The sequence below is a fragment of the Ochlerotatus camptorhynchus genome, unplaced genomic scaffold, assembly GCF_037179485.1.
Source record: "Ochlerotatus camptorhynchus isolate MF236.1 unplaced genomic scaffold, CSIRO-AGI_Acam_v1.1 ptg000763l, whole genome shotgun sequence".
In the NCBI taxonomy this organism is placed as follows: domain Eukaryota; kingdom Metazoa; phylum Arthropoda; class Insecta; order Diptera; family Culicidae; genus Ochlerotatus; species Ochlerotatus camptorhynchus.
In genome coordinates this window covers 52,159-70,298 of record NW_027041230.1, presented here as the reverse complement: position 1 = coordinate 70,298, position 18,140 = coordinate 52,159, and the positions used below count along the sequence as shown (strand labels likewise).

Below are 18,140 nucleotides of genomic sequence, written 5' to 3'. Positions count from 1 at the left end.
CCCCCCCCCCCCCCTTAGGAGATTTTCGAGAGTGAAAAAGTCAAACTTTGACGCGTTTGCGCCACCCCTAAATCATGTCCGATTGAGCTCAAATTTTGCGTAGGGTCATTTTTCGAGGCAATAAACATTTTGTATATGGTTTGTTAGCGAAATTTGATGGTCAAATTTTTCCCATACATTCATTGGCAGTCAACTGCCTTTCGTAATCCTGCGTCAAATCTATGGTCGTGTCTTGGATACAACCTCTTACTTTTTAAAGTTACGTAACTATAATAACCATAAATCCATGCAAAATTCGCTTCAAATTATATATTTTTTCTCTGAGATATATCCAAAATAACAACAGGATATCAGGTGTGTCCATGAGAGGAAGTACGAGGAAGTTCCTAAGAGCAAGACGCATGATTATGTGCGTGTTGCAAGACCTTCGCTCGTGATGGCGGGCAAAAATGTGCTAATCTCAGTATCCTTGATGGACAGTAACCTAGACCGAGCCATTACGAAAGAATTTTTCATTATCACCACACTGTTCATTGCCAAGTATCAGATGCGAGCTCACGCATTATCATATTTTTCAAATTGCGGTTACAACCGCCCAAGCCTCAGCCTCAGCAGAAGCTTTTCGTGCGTAAGTTGGTTTAGCCAGTCGCTCGCGATACTTTAGCCGGACTGGTTGGTTGTAGGGTAGAATTCGAATTTGAAATGTGGTCTCTGATTTTGACAGTGATAATATCGTCACTCGGTGCGGTCCTGTACTGGATTCATCGCCGGGCTCGGTTTCGATTCGCGGACAAGTGGCCTTGTTTGCAACCGGTGTATCCTTTGATTGGCAACGCACCTATTGTGTTCGGGAAAAGCGACGTCGAACGGTTCGAAGTGATCAGAGATGTGTGCATTGCGTCGGATCGCATTATGAAGGCTTGGGTTGGGCCAAAGCTTTTGCTAGTGACGAGTCATCCGGATTTTATCCAGCAGATTCTAGGCAGTGCACATTGCTTGGAGAAGCCGTTCCTGTACCGATTTGCCGGGTTCGAACAAGGGCTCTTCACGGCCAAGTGTATGTCGTCCGAGAGGGAGAGGAGTGAAAGTGTTCAAAAGCAATCCTTCTTCTAACCGTCGTTTTTTGCAGATCATATTTGGAAGGAAGCGCGGAAGCGATTGAATCCGACCTTCAACCAACGGATCATTCGCGGGTTTGTTCCGATTTTCGCAAAATGTGCCGACAAAATGGTGGCTCGTTTGAGTGAGTATTCCGATGGGGAAACGGTCAATATCCACAAGTATACGGCTCTTTGCACGTTGGAGATGGCCTGCGGTACCACGCTGGGAAGCGATGTACTGCAGAGGGAAGGCAAAGAGGAGTTCGAGCAGGGGCTGGATCAGTGAGTGTGATTAACGACAGCGGATGTGAGTGCGGGTGGTTAAAATTGCATGCATGAAATCGTTACAGAGCATTCAACGGGGCGGCGAGGAGAATGATGAGTGTGCATTTGTATACCGATGTCGTCTTTAGGATGACAAGACACTACAAGGAGCTGATGCATGCCAGGAAGGTTGTTTGTGATTTTTTCACCAAGGTGAGTACCGGAATTGGGGGAGGAGCACAGGAGTGGAACTTCGAACAAATGATCGAGCAAATGCTGGCACCTTGCAACTTGTCAACGGTTTTCCAAATGGGGACACATTTTAATGTTTTTGTGTGTATCAGTCGTCTACACACTTAAAACCAAAATCTGTCCTCAATGAAATGTATTGCCGTAGCCGTTCAGTAAACTAAAAATTTGCCGAAATTATGAGATAAAATAAATCATTAACCTGATTCGTCAAAGGTAATCACCTGTAATCACTGATCTTGTTTGGAAAGTGTCATACTGCCGATGTCTGAAAAACAAATTGAAGAACTTTCGGCATTCTCATGTTATTTTGCCGAAGGTACTGAAATTACTTGTCAAATCAAAAACGGTCATCTCTCATTTTTTGAATAGTCAAGAATACGGAAAATAGCTGTCAGCTGCTGAAAAGAGGAAAATAGTGTAAGCTGCTGAAATGAAAGGAAGACAACAACATTACAACATTCTAATGGTGCATTGGTGTAGCTAGAAAATTTATCCAGAGGAGACCTAGTGGGGGCCTGTTGCATTATTTTTGCTATAATATGGTCAAATAAAAACTCGCGAAGATGCTATTCTATCAAATTTCATCAAGGCAACTTAATTTTGGGAACATTTTTCTGTGACAAATAACATGACATTGAGGATCACTATTGTTTTAATGGATGAACAAAAACTCCCCCAATGGTTAGGACCTCGGTTGGGGGAGCCTTAAAAGCTTACTGATTTTGAACAAGCAATGATCGTTTGTTCATGCTTTTTGTAACGAAATCACATAGTGTCCAGATCTTATAAATTTAAGCATCTCTAACTTAAGAAAATTCTAAGAGCTAGCTAATTCAATGAATTTCGTAACTAGCTTTTTTTAGTTTTGGAATATTTCATCATCAGTTAAATCTTTGACATATTATTTTACAATTTTATAATTTTCTTAAATTCTGGCGGACAGAATAAATTTCATACATTTAGGACTCAGGCAAATGTTCAAGATATATCTCCATGCACAATTCTTAACATTCTGAATGTGAAAATATCAATAGTTTTGAGATCCCAAACCGATTTGTTTTCAATATTTTGTATTAAAAAAAAATATATCTATGATACAGATTGTAAGTATAAATTACTCGAATACAAATGTAAATGAAAGTCAATGAAATTAGTGCAATTGTCATAATTCTAAGACTAAGATAAAATTACAAGATCTTTCATAGACAGTCATTTCATAAAAATGCTAGTACATGAATACTAAAAACAAATGAAATGATATTTTAATAATATTAATATGTTTGACTCAATCAAACTCCAGAAAATAAATATTCCTTATAAAATTTAATTTGGTTCAAAATAAATTTTAGGGATTTAAGAAAGGTTTTGATAAGCGTTGAATTTCCTCGACAATATTTGTAATTCAAGATCTTGGGAAACTTCCCTAGATTCTGAGACTTACAGCATTTTCTACAGGAACATACTTCGAGATTAGAGAGTAAGATAAAATTAAGATTTAAAAATATTGAAAAATCTTGTCATCTGACAAAAGTATGAAAAATCAGGATCTTTATCAGGTTTTTTAGATACCGGATTTCAAAGGTCTAGATTCTGATATTTTACCAATTCATAATTTACACGTACTTTATCCGAGTAAGAGCTTGTTCAGTGTGTTTAATTTATTCAATCAAAAATACATACATTTCCATCACTTCGTTGAAATTTATGCCCGGAATTCAACTGCTGAAGTGCTAGTTCTTGACAATATAGCTAAGACACCAAGGCACGGGTCTTCCTTATAAAGAATGTACAAACATGACCATAAAATCTAGATTCACCATTCACGATTCCATAAGATTCAATTAGCAGGACAATATTCTGAACAAACTGCAGTCTTGAACAAATGTTTGAATTTTTAGACAGTTGGAGATCGTCAGAATTTGATCAACCTGAAGTCTTGGAAAAATATCCAGAGATCTTTACTGATATCTTCGTCTATATGGTGATCTTTAGAATATTTCCTGCTGTCTAGGGAGAATATCCTGCAAGTTATGCAACGTTTCCTGAACATCTACAAAACTCTTTCAAGTTTTACAAAATTTCCTCAACTTCTACGAAGCTACCTAAATTTATTCCAAATTCTATATTTTTGCCATCTGTCTTAATTCGATGAAGATCTCTGAACATCTTTCCACTTCTATTATCTACACACATTCTTGAACATCTGTAAACTGCCGTTATACGCATAACTGTCCCATGTTCTATGCAATCCTTATGCACCGTGGGACTCTTATGCGTATAACGGCAGTAAAGTTCCTTGAAATTTAACGAAGTTCCCAAAACCTCAAAGAAGCTCATGGAGCTTTTTTAAGGGGGTATTCCCGATCTTTTTTTTCAAAAAATAAAATTTTTTTTTTCACGTTTTTTTGTACTTTAGACTATATACTTTCATCCCCCCAAGCCGTTTTCCGATCAGCGAATTCGGTGTCCAGGCATAGCTGACTAATGGTAAGAACCCCCAAATGGTTTTAACTAAAGTCAAAACTTTAAACGCGTTTTTCTCGAAACCACATTTTTTTTATCGGGCGAAGATTTTTCTCAGAAACTATAAGAGATATTGACTTGAATCTTTGCGCATTTTGTTCCTTATTAAATTCTTTGGAGCTTCTCCCACTTTCAGCCAAAAATATTAACATTTAACATTGTTTGAAGCACCTTAAAGTTGCAAAAAAGCGGTCTAAAAATCGCCTGTTTTTTCATATGGCCGCCATTTTGTTAATTTGCAAGATTTTTTGCTGCCAACGGAAGAAGCTCCAGAGAATCTTATGCAGATTATTAATTTCATCACGAAATCTGTTTCAGATGAAGCCGTTCCAGAGAAAAGTCTTCGCCCGTCCAGGCGTTTGCGGCGAACAGGGGTCTGTTTGTCGCCATTTTGTGACGTCAATAATGTCTTTTTTTATGTCGAAAAAAATTTATTTGTAAACTTTAATGTTCAATAAACAAGAATCCCAAAGAGTTAGGCGCATTACTATTCATTTTCCTTGAAAAACAATTAATTGAAAAACAGGCCGAAAAAAGGCAAAAGATTGGGAATACCCCCTTAAATAAGATCTCTGATAAACTGCAACGATGTTCCCTAAGCTGAAGCGAGGATCGCTGAAGCTATTAGAAGTTTATTGAACTATTTCTATATCTACATCTTTCTATATAATTCCCTGAAATTCTTCAAAATGTTTTACTCTTATATGAAGTTTTAGGCAGCTCCTCAAAATGCTACGAAATTCGCAAAACTTCTACAAAGTTTACTGCACTTCTCCATTTTCCGTTGATTTTCCGTGTGCCACGTGCGAAAATTCTTGAATTTTTACGTAACTTCCACAACTATTCCATGTTCATGAGGCTTCAAAAAAGTGCCTTGAAAATATATAGAGGTTCCCGATCAATAATGAGCTTTCCTGAAATACAATAATGTTCCCTTAACTTCTACGAAGCGCACAGCAAAAAATAAATTTTAATATTACATCCAAGAGGATGCACTTCAATCATGTAGAAAATCTCATGTAATTTTTATGGCCACAAAAATAAACAAATGCAGTAAAAGCAGCGTAATGTCAGTTCATGCACTGTACCGTGGAAGCACCATATTTGACGCGGGTCCAAACTTGACGCACTTTCCAATCAATTCGATCATAACTCCTGTTTCGGTTTGAATTGCACCGAAATTGTAAAATTTCTGTCCTTTGTTTACACTCATGCCACCCATTCATAATAAAAAACATACTTTGTTTATTGCTAATAAGAGCAATCAAAATCTAAACGAAAAAGCCATCTTTCAAATGCGTCATTTTTTTCTCATCGTAGCAACAACGCTAAGGAGCAAGTTTAATGTTTATTGTTAGGTTTCACGCAGAAAATCAGTTTTTGTGTAATAATACGTTACTAACTATTAAACTGTAAGTATTTTTAACGTTTAACAGCTGATTCAGCAATATATAGTATGTTTAGAGCACATTATTTAACGAAAATGTTTTGCGTCAATTTAGGCTCACAGTGGCCCTTATTATTTTCTATGTGAAACATGGAGCCCAAAACAAAGTACATGACCTACAGCAAGACTGCACTCGGTAAAGCCGTGGACATGGCACGAAGAGGTACATCAGTTCGGAAATCTGCTGCCTTGTTTGGTATTCCGGAGGCCACCGTTCGTAGGAAGATGAATCTACAAACGCAGCGGTCACCGGGAAAACCTACCGTTTTGACCATGGAGGAGGAGAAATCAACTATCGATTGGATTTGTTTGGCGGCACAATCGGGCTTTCCGGTTGATTCACAACGATTAAAGACATCAGTTGCGTACTTCCTTCGATTGTCCGGCAAACCTAATCGATTCACAGCAGGTATTCCCGGCCGTAAGTGGCTGAAGTTATTTCTCCGGCGCCATCCTGAAATCTCTCGCCGCATACCAAGTGCTCTCTCCAAGCAACGCACTGCAGTTACGGAAAACAAGATCAGGATCTGGTTCAACGAAGTAGGTTCTTTTATTACCAAACAAAAACTACAGCAGACTCTCGAGAAACCTGAGTGCGTGTTCAATATGGATGAATCAGCGGTTAGAATGGTTCCGACGAAAGAACAGGTCTTCGCAAAAACGGGTGAAAAATATGTGCATACGAAAAATGGAAACTCTGAAAAAGAAAGCTACACTGTCCTGTTTGCAGCCAACGCTGCCGGCACTCTGGCACCACCTTTGATTCTCTTCCCGTACAAACAACGGCTCCCGGCAGAAATCGCGCGAAGTGCATCCTCCGATTGGGCAGTTGGACGGAACCAATCAGGATGGATGACACAAGAAACATTCTTGGATTATTTGAGGAAGGTATTTGTTCCTTGGGTAACAAAGTCCGGAATACCACTGCCGATAATTATTTTTGTTGATGGACACACATCACATGTGTCGTACGAGACTCTACAATTTTGCCGTTCGAACCAGATCACCCTGATTTCCTTGTTCCCCAACGCAACTCATATACTCCAGCCATTGGACGTGTCCTTTTTTCGACCCTTGAAAGTCCAGTGGAACAAACGTTTAATTGAATATCGGACTTTTCACGCCGGGGAATCATTGCCGAAGCATGAAATCGCACCGCTATTGAAAAAAGCGGTTGATGACATGAAGAATCAGAAAACCGTAATAGCAAATGGTTTCCGTAAATGCGGAATCGTACCGTGGAATCCAAGTGCGGTTAACTACGGTATGCTTTTGCAAGGGCAAGATAAGTCGAACGGGGAAACCAATACGAGTACTGAATCGGATACAGATAAGAACAGCGAAGACACCGAGGCGAAAATTGGCTTAAAATGTCTTGAATCTAGACTCACGGTTGGGCAACTGAAAATGTTTGAGAAACATGAATCTGATGTGATGTGGCCGGGTCCAATAGGTGACACCAACCTGTTCTACATTTGGAAGGGAATTAAAAAAGAGGTAGTCCAGGCTCCGAATCCCCCCGTAGCGGTCGTAGATGGATTTTGTGGATACGATATTGATGATATTGAGGGTGAGTATACTGAAGCGCATTGGAAGAAAATCAAATTATAAAATTTACTTTGAATCAATTCACAGAAAAACGGAACCAAACCAGGCTGGCGTGGGATACATATGAAAATTTACTGAACCAAACTGTTTTAACAACGCCTAAAGATGGAAGCTCAGCGAAAGTACATCCGGAAACACTTCCGGCAGAACGTCCAGAAGAGCCTGTAAACGTTGAAATCCTGAAAGAGCAACCGGAAAAGCAAGTCAGTGCAACAGTGCGCGGCACATCTCGCTCAATCTTGACAGAGCGAAAGAAAAACTTATTCAATGATGCATTTACGTTGCCTAAGGCTACGCCCAAGATGCCGAAAGCTTCACGTAGACGAGCTAATCCTCCTGCTGTCGCTACAAGCGACGAGTATAGAGCGTGGTTTGAAAGGATGGAAGCTGACAAACAGAAGGAAGAACAAATTCGAGCGGAGAAAAAGGCAGCCAGAGAAGCGAAGAAATTGGCCGCAGCAAAACGTCTTGAAAATAAACCTAAATCTGCTCCAAAGAAGATGAAATTGATTGTTTGATCTTTAATGATTTGTATATTTACCATATTTCATCAACCATTCAATAAACACTTGTTTTTTGTTGAAATTAAGCTATTTTTTTAAGTGCGTCAAATAAAGAACACCTTGCGTCAAATAAGGCACATTACAGATTCTATGCGTCAAGTTAGGAACCCAAAGTACCAAACAGAAATTTATTATAACATCAAGAAATTAACAGATATTTACGTTTTATTTATTTTTCCTACATTCTGTATTTACTGAACTATTACTGTGTAAAATATTGATTGAATTGGTAAGACTCTCATTTTTTAGAACATGTTTGAATTTGAAATTGTCTTAACTGCGTCAAGTATGGTGCTTCCACGGTATTAATGATAATTTTGTCCTTCTTGGCAAGTAATATTACACCATATTTTCGACACGATTGAAGTGCATCCACTTTGATGTGATATCAAAATTATTTTTTTGCTCTGCGCAACAAACTATAGAGAGTAGAAAGCGAGCTAGGACAACTTTAGAAAGGTACAAATCGGTTTTATCATCTCTCTTTACCGAACTCCGGGTCGAAGTGGTAGCGAGGGGGGGGGGAACCCCTCACCATCCCTCTCCAAAGGGGGAGTTTGGTAAAGAGAGATGATAAAACCGATTTGTACCTTTCTAAAGTTGTCCTAGCTCGCTTTCAACTCTCTATATACAATTTTCACACTGCCGTACTCTTAACGGAACTATCAATTCTATACTTTCATCTCCTCATTTTATAGTATAAAAATTACCACTTCAGTCTGTTATTTGAAACTAACATCTTCAACTATGTAAATCGTTGACTTCACGCAGAAGTAATACTAAACATATAGTCAAAGTAATATGATTTGCTTCTTTTGCAAGCAGGTACCTAATTATGATGATGGCTTACAGCATCATGTCAACTACTATTTAAAGGCGGCCGGATTGCGGTTACCGGATTGCGGTGGCCGGATTGCGGTTACCGGATTGTAGTGACAGGATTTCGGCGGCCGGATTGCGGTTGCCGGATTGTAGTGACAGGATTTCGGCGGCCGGATTGCGGTTGCCGGATTGTAGCGACAGGATTTCGGCGCCCGGATTTCGGGGGCCGGATTGCAGTGGCCGGATTGCGACGGCCAGATTGGAGTTGCCGGATTGCAGTTGCCGGATTGCGGTTTCCGGATTGCGGTTGCCGGATTGCGGTTGCCGGATTACGGTTGCCGGATTGTGGTTCCCGGATTGCGGTTGCCGGATTGTAGAGATAGAAGTTCGGCGGCCGGATTTTGACGACCAGATTGCAACGGCCGGATTGCGGTTGCCGGATTGCGGTTGCCGGATTGCGGTTGCTGGATTGCGGTTTCCGGATTGCGGTTGCCGGATTGCGGTTGCCGGATTACGGTTGCCGGATTGTGGTTCCCGGATTGCGGTTGCCGGATTGTAGTGACAGAAGGTCGGCGGCCGGATTTCGACGACCAGATTTCGACGACCAGATTTCGACGACCAGATTGCAACGGCCGGATTGCAGTTGCCGGATTGCGGTTTCCGGATTGCGGTTGCCGGATTGCGGTTGCCGGATTGCGGTTGCCGGATTGCGGTTGCCGGATTGCGGTTGCCGGATTGCGGTTGCCGGATTGCGGTTGCCGGATTGCGTTTGCCGGATTGCGGTTGCTGGATTGCGGTTGCCGGATTGCGGTTGCCGGATTGCGGTTGCCGGATTGCGGTTGCCGGATTGCGGTTGCCGGATTGCGGTTGCCGGATTGCGGTTGCCGGATTGCGGTTGCCGGATTGCGGTTGCCGGATTGCGGTTGCCGGATTGCGGTTGCCGGATTGCGGTTGCCGGATTGCGGTTGCCGGATTGCGGTTGCCGGATTGCGGTTGCCGGATTGCGGTTGCCGGATTGCGGTTGCCGGATTGCGGTTGCCGGATTGCGGTTGCCGGATTGCGGTTGCCGGATTGCGGTTCCCGGATTGTGGTTGCCGTTTTGCGGTTGCCGGATTGCGGTTGCCGGATTGCGGTTGCCGGATTGCGGTTGCTGGATTGCGGTTGCCGGATTGCGGTTGCCGGATTACGGTTCCCGGATTGCGGTTGCCGGATTGCGGTTGCCGGATTGCGGTTGCCGGATTGCGGTTGCTGGATTGTAGAGACAGAAGTTCGGCGGTCGGATTTCGACGACCAGATGGCAGCGGCCGGATTGCGGTTGCCGAATTGTAGTGACAGAAGGTCGGCGGCCGGATTTCGAAGACCAGATTGCAACGGCCGGATTGCAGTTGCCGAATTGCGGTTTTCGGATTGCGGTTGCCAGATGGTAGTGACAGGAGTTCGGCGGCCGGATTTCGGCTACCAGATTGCAGCTACCAGATTGCGACGGCGAGATTTCAACACGAGGCCAACAATGGAGCACCGCGATGGCCGAAGGGTGATAGCCGAAGCGCGATGGCCAAATCTCGATGGCCGGATAGGGTTGGCTAGATGGCGTCGGCCAGATGATGACGGCCGGATCCTGATCGGTTAAGTCATCTAACACCGTGATCGACGCACTTTCACCTCTTTTCCGGGCACGTTTTTTTCCCAGTCTCTCAACACTACTCGTGTATCTCCAACTATATCGTACCACAGTCAACAACACACTGCTCCTCTCTCTCGGCCGAACGATCTCTCACCTCCTCATCGACTCTCAGCTTCCCCGTAGCTAGTTTCCGTCTCTCACTACGCTACGGTGGTTCAGTGGACAGTGGTCGCTTCGCCCATGCAGCAAAACACCTCCATCATCGCCCTACCTTATCGGACACTTTAGACGTGACGTTATGGAGCTATCTCTCACACTGACCCTACTCTTACACCAATTGAATCAAATGGTACCAACCGGTAACAGTATAACCAGTTGGTTACAATCCGTGGATTTTCGTTTGTATCAGTTGTTGTTGTTTGAAAAATTCACGTTTTGTTAAACCTACAACAGTAGACACACACAAGAGCGAGAGGGTTTGTACCGCTGCAAACAACAACGTAACGTTACTGAAGGGAGGAAAATCTTGGCTTTAAAATAACAATGGATGCGCAAATTGGATGATGAATAGCTAGCCATCTTAGATTTGAAAGATTAAGCAGAAGTAACCAGGCGTCCGTGTAGACCGTGTGGCTGGAAAGCCTACCTCCGTTCAGGACCTCTTGTGCTTTTGTACATTTTGTACACCTCGTACCGTAAATAAAACGGTCTTACACGGCTCGGCTCGGAAGTCAAGATGGCTTCCGAGCCTAATAGTAAATGATACTCGATCGTCCGTCCGTCCGGACGATTCCATCAGACCGGTGGCCTTAATTGCCAAGGAGGGTCCCGTCTCGGCTCGACCAAGGTGGCCATGCCACGGTCAGCCGATGCCGTCAACGACGGAAGACGCCTGCCAGGCAAACGAGCCAGCAACGCCTGCCAGCAACGCCTGCTGAGCCGTATGTGGCTGATGAACGCCACCAGATCCGCCATTCTCCCAAAGCTGCAACACTGTCTGCAGCCCGCGCCTTAAGTTTCCGGCCACACGGTAGTGCAGGAGCAAAACTGAACTTCTGTTCAAGGTTGTCTTGAAAGGTCTGCCCAGTGGTGACTGGATCAGATCAAAGATGAACTGCCAAAATTACTTGGAGTTGAGCCAGTCCAAGTAATCAAAATGAAAATGAAATCCCATCCTGGCGATTTGCGCAATGGGATTTCTTATGATTTTTATTTAGTTCACATAACATATGAGGAACTGCATGCAAAATAACTTTTTGAAAGTTGACCCCTGTTTGGTGTTGCCTCAGTGGTATAACCATAGAGGTAACTCTAAGACCACTGGGTCCCGAAGAAAATCATTATTATTTTTGGCTCACTCAGTACCAGAACAACGGTCCCAAGCAGTCCCAAGCTATTTCACTCACCCCTGCATGTTCTGCATGAATCCACACACCCCTGATGTTATCTGTCAAACTTTCATAGCGAATCAAAACAAACATAGTGTAGTAATAGAATTTCAACTAGAATAGGGTACGTTAATCGTTTGCTTGGGACCAATAGGCTACTAAAGTGGTGAGCCAATTTAAAATCGTTAGTTTCGTATTGATTGTTGGTATAACTGGTATTGTCAGATCTCGAAAGCTTCTCAAAGCTCTAGTCAAGAGCCGGTCAGCGGATTGTAAATACACACTTCAAAAAATACATTAAAATACGAAAATTTGTGTACACGTTAAAACTAAAATCCCTTAAATGAAATACACAAAAATACCTAGCAAATAATTCGTACACGAAAAATACATTTCATAATGAATTAAATACACGCTATTTCAAAACTACCCAAATTTGGATAGAATCGACCCAGATTGGTCAAAACTGAACCTAATTAAAAATAGGTAAACTGTATTGGGAGTGACAAGTTGACAAATGAACAACATCGTTCGGATTCATGTCGATGTTGGATTTTACCCAAATTTGGCTAGTTTTGAAATAGCGTGTATAATACAAAAATACACAAAGCTTACACTCAAAGATATATTAAATCAAAAAAGCTTCAAAAGTATGCAGATTCCCGCTTCACCTTATTGAGTCCAAGCCATGATTACTTCAGCAGTAGTTATGCATGCACGGAGAACAAATTCGTTAAGTTAAGATAACAATCCTAATAGTTACTTTGACATGGAAAAAATATTGTTGTTTGAAAGAAACCTATAGTTATTCCAACATTAATTTGACCGTCAACTCAATCCTATCTACCTAATAGATTCAACTGTTCATCTTATACTCAATTCAACTATAACTTTGATCAATTATAGCAACCGTCAAATGTAATTTATTTATATAATTTGGTTTCAAGAGATCATCATAAATCCACATACTTTTAACTTGTGATGCGTAGAGCAGGCGATAAGATAGCTGGCTCTCACGCAGATGAACATGGTTCAAATCTTAGTTGAATGTTCTTGTTCACCTTTTTGTGATTTTGCAGTTGTGTTTTTGAGATCGATAAAGAAGCAAAACAAACTTCCTTAATATGTCGATAATGAAGAGCTGTTCGTTTAATAAACATTGTAAAATTTTGCTTCCCTAACAATAGTTTTCTTGAATCAACTAAACCATAGTTGTATTTTGAAGTTTGACGTTTGTTCATCTACTGAAAAATATAGTTGAGCCAACCGAGGAGCCAACTAGGAACTATAGTTGTAGCCCTCTATATATAATCAAACCAACTATCGTTTCGGGTTATCTCTAAAACAATTGAACAATATAGTTGTTTTGACCGGAAAAATAATTGCGTCTGCTATAATTTGTTCTCCGTGTGATTAAATTCGAAATAATCTCTCCAGTATTAAATTTAATTATTTTTGAATATTAATATATAATAAAAAGATTGAAATTCAATCAAAAATTATTAGAATAGAATCAAAAAACATTTAAATTAACTCAAAAAAGCTAATTTTCAATCTAATCAACCATATTTAAACTGGGTTTAATATCAGAAGATTAGTTTTTAGAAAGAGAGTTTTTAATCATTCCATGTTATTAAATGAGTCTAATGCCAAATTGATTGAATTTCAAGCAAAATGGGAATAGTTTAATTTATCAGTACGATGTCTTATGTTTATGCTCAATCAACTGTTCAGCAGGCAACATTGGTGTCTATGGCGCATAGAATAGAGAAAAAATCATAGCTGCTATGTCACACTGCAGAATACAGTGTTGCCCACAATACAGTTGCTTAATCTTGTCTTAAGATTATCAATCTCTTAATCAATTAATAACTATTTAATTTGACGTTTGGCTGAAAAACGATTTTCTGCAAAGTTGTAGCTGATAAAAATTCCAATGATAATAGCAATAGAACTTTTTAACAGTACAATATCGAAAAAGGCTAGAAGACAATGAACAAAAAGTTTTGGTTTTCCATAGTTATTTCCATATAAACTTCAAATGGTTTGTGCCAAGTCAGATTCTTATCAAATGAGTTTAAACTTTCGGAGGCAAATCAGGACCCGATTTGGAACCGTTTGAACACTGTGGAGCGAAAATTTCAAATTTTTCATCAGTCTAGTGTACAATCAAATACGTATCATAGGAGTAAAATCATAACATTTTATCGCTATCAACAAATTAATAACGTGTAATGCTCAATAAATGAAAGAATTCTTAGGTTCCATTAAAATGATACGTAATGCAACAGATTGCTTTTTAATACTATCCACCCCTGCATAACGTACTTTTCTTATACTTAATAAAAGGGTTGTAACACTTTGTCAAACGCCCTGCCCCTGCCATTTTAACAAGCACTTCACTGAGGCAAATAGACTTAAGATTTTCATAAGGCTCGAATTATGAACGACAGATATGAATTTCATAAGCACGACTTATGAAAATTTTTCGTCGTACAAGAGGTAGCTCTTCTACGCCATTAGTCATTCCATTTTCCCAAGCGTTGACAGACGAGTGGTCCAGACACAGGACTCGTACACTGAGGCAAATAGACTTAAGAATTTTATAAGAGTCAACTTATGAACGACAAATATGAATTTCATAAGCGCGATTTATGAAAGATTTTCGTCTAACACAACGTAGCCCTTATACGTCTTTAGCCATTCTAGATTCTTAAGCGTTGAAAGACGAGTGGTCAACACACGAGCTCCGTAATCTCAACGTGCATGGTTCGGAGCCAGTCTGTTCCGATTTATTAGTTTTTTTTTACATCATTTTTTTCCTTAGGCAAATCAATGAAATTCATACCGATTTCTTGTGGCTAAAATTCATAAGTGGTTCTTATGGAATTCTTACGTTCTTTTGCCTCAGTGTTGACATACTTTGCTAATAGCGAATTCGTTTATTATCGGGGTTGGAACCAGTTCCAACCCAGTGCGAAACCGAACTTTTTGTCAGTGCGAACCTCAACATGAGCTGGGTTTTAAAAACAAACGATCAAACTGACGTTTGTCAGTAAACAACCCAATCTTGATACCCGATCCTGGTTGGAACTGAATAATAAACGAATTCGCTATAAGTAAATTCCGCATGCACGGACAATGAGAACGACTTTGAATTCAGTAAGAGTTACTCATATTTGAGTTCAGGTTACTCAATTTTACGAAAACGTAGGTCACTCCTAGAATGAATAAATTTTCCGACGCTTTTCCGAGGAAAACTTCTCGAATATAAGGAAAACTAATTGTGGTTTTAGTCTGCCTACAAGTACACTTCTAACCTATGCACAATGTTCTTAATTTTTTCCCATATTCTAAATCATTAAAAATAAACTCACGCCGACCCACGCCACCCCCTGAAAGCAAGCGGCGTGACGCCGCCGTGGGCAGAAATTAACGTATCACGACGCCGCCGAAAATATTTTGATCGGCACACAGGTCTAGTTCTAGTCTCATTTTGATTTGGTTGAATTCAGAAAGAAAAAAATTATTTGAAACCGACTTGGTTATTTCAAATAAATATTCTTTGTTGTATTGAGGTTGAAAAGTGAAACAAAATCAACATCACATCCCAAGTAACATTGCAAGTTTTATCGAGGTTTTAAATTATTCTACAAGTCCAAGTCATGGTCTACAGAACCTTCATAAAACCAAAAAAATTACTTGGGATTTTAGTTAATTCCAAACATCTCAATTTTGTTAACCATAAACATGTTTGTGTAATTTTCAATATAGAAATTTAGTTGACGCAACCTAAAATCTGACGCAACCATACTTTCCTCTTCGTGTATTAACTCCGGACACGGCACGCTATCGGTGGCAACGTCTCTACTGATACGGCATTTGCAAATCATCCTCTCGTGTCGTTCCGATGGCTACACCTAGCCGTTCCCATTTCCACAAGCTCTAGTCTTAGAATCTCTGAACTGCGGCTTTGTAAGCGGGGCCATTGCGTAATTCCCGTCCTGTTCCGTCAGTTATCGGTTGATTGACGAGTCATCGTATCGTCGCGTTTGAGAAGTAAGATTTATCTTATGTAATTATACGCGCAGATTGTAAGTGTTAATTAGTTAATACAATTTGCTTACATCAATAACACTGGGCTATTGTTTGCTCTGTCAACTGATTCTGTGAGATCGCTCTTCATGGGCAATTTTAAAGGTAATTATCTCAAAGATCCAGTTCGAATCTTTGTAATTTGAGGATCTACGTCGAGGATTAAATTGAGGTTCAACATTCTGCTAACCATCTAAACATGTTTCCTTACATTTCCCTACCTTTTACAGCTGGTGATCGAGCGAAAGCAGTACCTGTCAGAAAAGTGCAACAGTAATGAACCCAAGCAAGAGGATAGTCATAAACCGAAAATTTTGGTCGATCAGCTTCTAAGTACCTCCCAGGATGGAAAGACATTCACTCAGGAGCAAATCACTGACAATGTGTACGCTGTCATCACCGGGGTAGGAAACTTGTGTCATATATGAGTGATTTGAGATTTGGGTGTAATTGATTTTGTAAACAAACACGTCAACCGCCGATTTCTCGTAAATAAAAGCTCAATCTACGTAAACAAGCTATGCCAAATGATAGAGGAATAATTCCTCTAGCTTGTAAAGCTATTAGATTTCAAAATTGAGCTTTCATTCGCGAGAAATTAGCGATTAACGTGTTTGTTTACAAATGCAATTACGCCCAAATCTCAAATCACTCCGGATATACTGTTCAATGACAAATCGTTTACAACATCGTTCAAAACAAAAATAAAAAATGTGCGGATTATCCAAATTAAGGAACTTGCACGTGGTTTCTGAACAGCCCATAATTTGATTTTTTTTAATGATGGTAAAAGTAAACATTTCCCATTTTTCTCCACAGGCTGTCGACACCACGGGTTTGGTGACGGCCCACGCTTGCCTGTTCCTGTCGTTCTATCCGGAAGTCCAGGACCGACTGTACGCCGAAATCAATCAACACTTTCCCACCGGACCCAGCGAGGAAGTCGAATTCAGCCCCGATATTCTCAAGCAGCTCACCTACATGGAAATGTTCCTCAACGAAGTGCAGCGCCACTGGACGGTCGTCCCGGCCATTGCCCGGGAAAACATTGCGGAAATAGAAATCGACGGTGTCAAAGTGCCACCGGGGAATATTTTCTGCTTGAGCTTCTATGCGCTGCATCGGAGGCAGGACATTTGGGGACCGGATGCCGACCGGTTCGATCCGGAAAATTTCTCCGAAGAGCGCGTCAAAAAGCGGCATCCGTTCGCGTTCGTTCCGTTCAGCGGAGGAAATCGAATCTGTTTGGGTTAGCACGCTTGTGGATCGTCATCGCCCGTTATGATTTAATCATGCCGTTGTTTTTCATTTGTAGGCTGGCGCTACGCATCGTTCAGTATGAAGACGGTGATGGTGAGCTTGGTGAGAAATTTCAAGTTCAGCACCAAAATTAAGCAGGAAGATATTCGATTCAAGCACGATTTGACGCTGAAGCTACCGTTCGAGCATTGGGTGCAAATTAGCAAGCGGAAACCCACTACAGCATAGTGATTTAGTTGAGGACGAGTAGTTCCATGTAAATTGACGTAAATGTAAATATCAGCAACATCGACCTATTTCGATCACGACACGACTTATGTACTATTGAATTGGTCCCATACAAAACATACACGATTTAAACCCTCTTTACATTGTATGTATCTCATGAGAACTATTTTTCTGACCATTCAGAAGATTTGCTATTAAAAAAAAATAAACTAAGAATCAAATATAGAACTGTCTCATGTTTGCAAATTGAAAAATCGGCATTAAAATGATCTTTTCTTAAGACGATGCTTATGGAGGAGTAGGGTAGAGAACTACTTCGGCCTAATCGCCCATTTTGGGCCTATCGAGCAGAAAACTTCAAATGAATCCACACAGCAAAAAAATATTAATATTCCGTTGAACTTAAACAGGAAAATGGTGGAAAAAGTACTCATGTAAACGATTTTCTAATTGAAATTTGTATCATAAATAATGCACATAAATGGAGCATGACATAAACCGCATTATTCCATTGTTACCCCACTAAAGTTACGACCACTCAATATATTTACATTTCCCAGCATAGAAAATTGTGTAACATGAGTAAATATCAATCAACAGTAGACTGATGCAAAATTTGAAATTATCTCTCCACAGTGCTTAAACGGTCCCAAATTGGGTCCTTCTTAGCCTCCCAAAATTTGAACTACTTTAGTAAGAAACTGACTTGGTACAAACCATTTCAAACCAAGTTTATATGGGAATCACTATGGGAAAACTTATGTTTTTGTTCATATCTATCTGAAAATTTACCACATAACTATGCTTTTGAAAATGATAGCAGTGATTGTAGCAAATTTTCTCAGCTACAACTTTGTTGAAAACTACTTTTCAATTAAATGTAAGGAACAAAAGTTATTAATGATTCAAGTCACTGATGTCTTATGATTATGCTCATTCAACTGTTCAGCAGGCAGCATTGGTGTT

The 18,140-nt window shown here is 40.5% G+C and overlaps 1 protein-coding gene across 1 annotated transcript; it reads left to right on the top strand.

Annotated features, from left to right (window-relative positions):
• Window positions 1-702: 702 nt before the first annotated feature.
• Window positions 703-17,174, top strand: LOC135714924 (probable cytochrome P450 313a4). The gene is made up of 6 exons (XM_065238320.1): window positions 703-1,057; window positions 1,130-1,382; window positions 1,451-1,577; window positions 15,917-16,090; window positions 16,506-16,935; window positions 17,002-17,174. The coding sequence occupies exons 1-6, from the start codon at window positions 703-705 to the stop codon at window positions 17,172-17,174; spliced, it is 1,512 nt and encodes a 503-aa protein (XP_065094392.1).
• Window positions 17,175-18,140: the final 966 nt, after the last annotated feature.

Bases quoted from the DNA above. Each gene is read 5' to 3' on its own strand.
- LOC135714924 (XM_065238320.1), top strand. From the start codon at position 703: ATGTGGTCTCTGATTTTGACAGTGATAATATCGTCACTCGGTGCGGTC. The intron at 1,058-1,129 runs GTATGTCGTCCG...CGTTTTTTGCAG, and splicing joins AGGGCTCTTCACGGCCAAGT to ATCATATTTGGAAGGAAGCG. The intron at 16,091-16,505 runs GTAGGAAACTTG...TTTTCTCCACAG, and splicing joins TGTACGCTGTCATCACCGGG to GCTGTCGACACCACGGGTTT.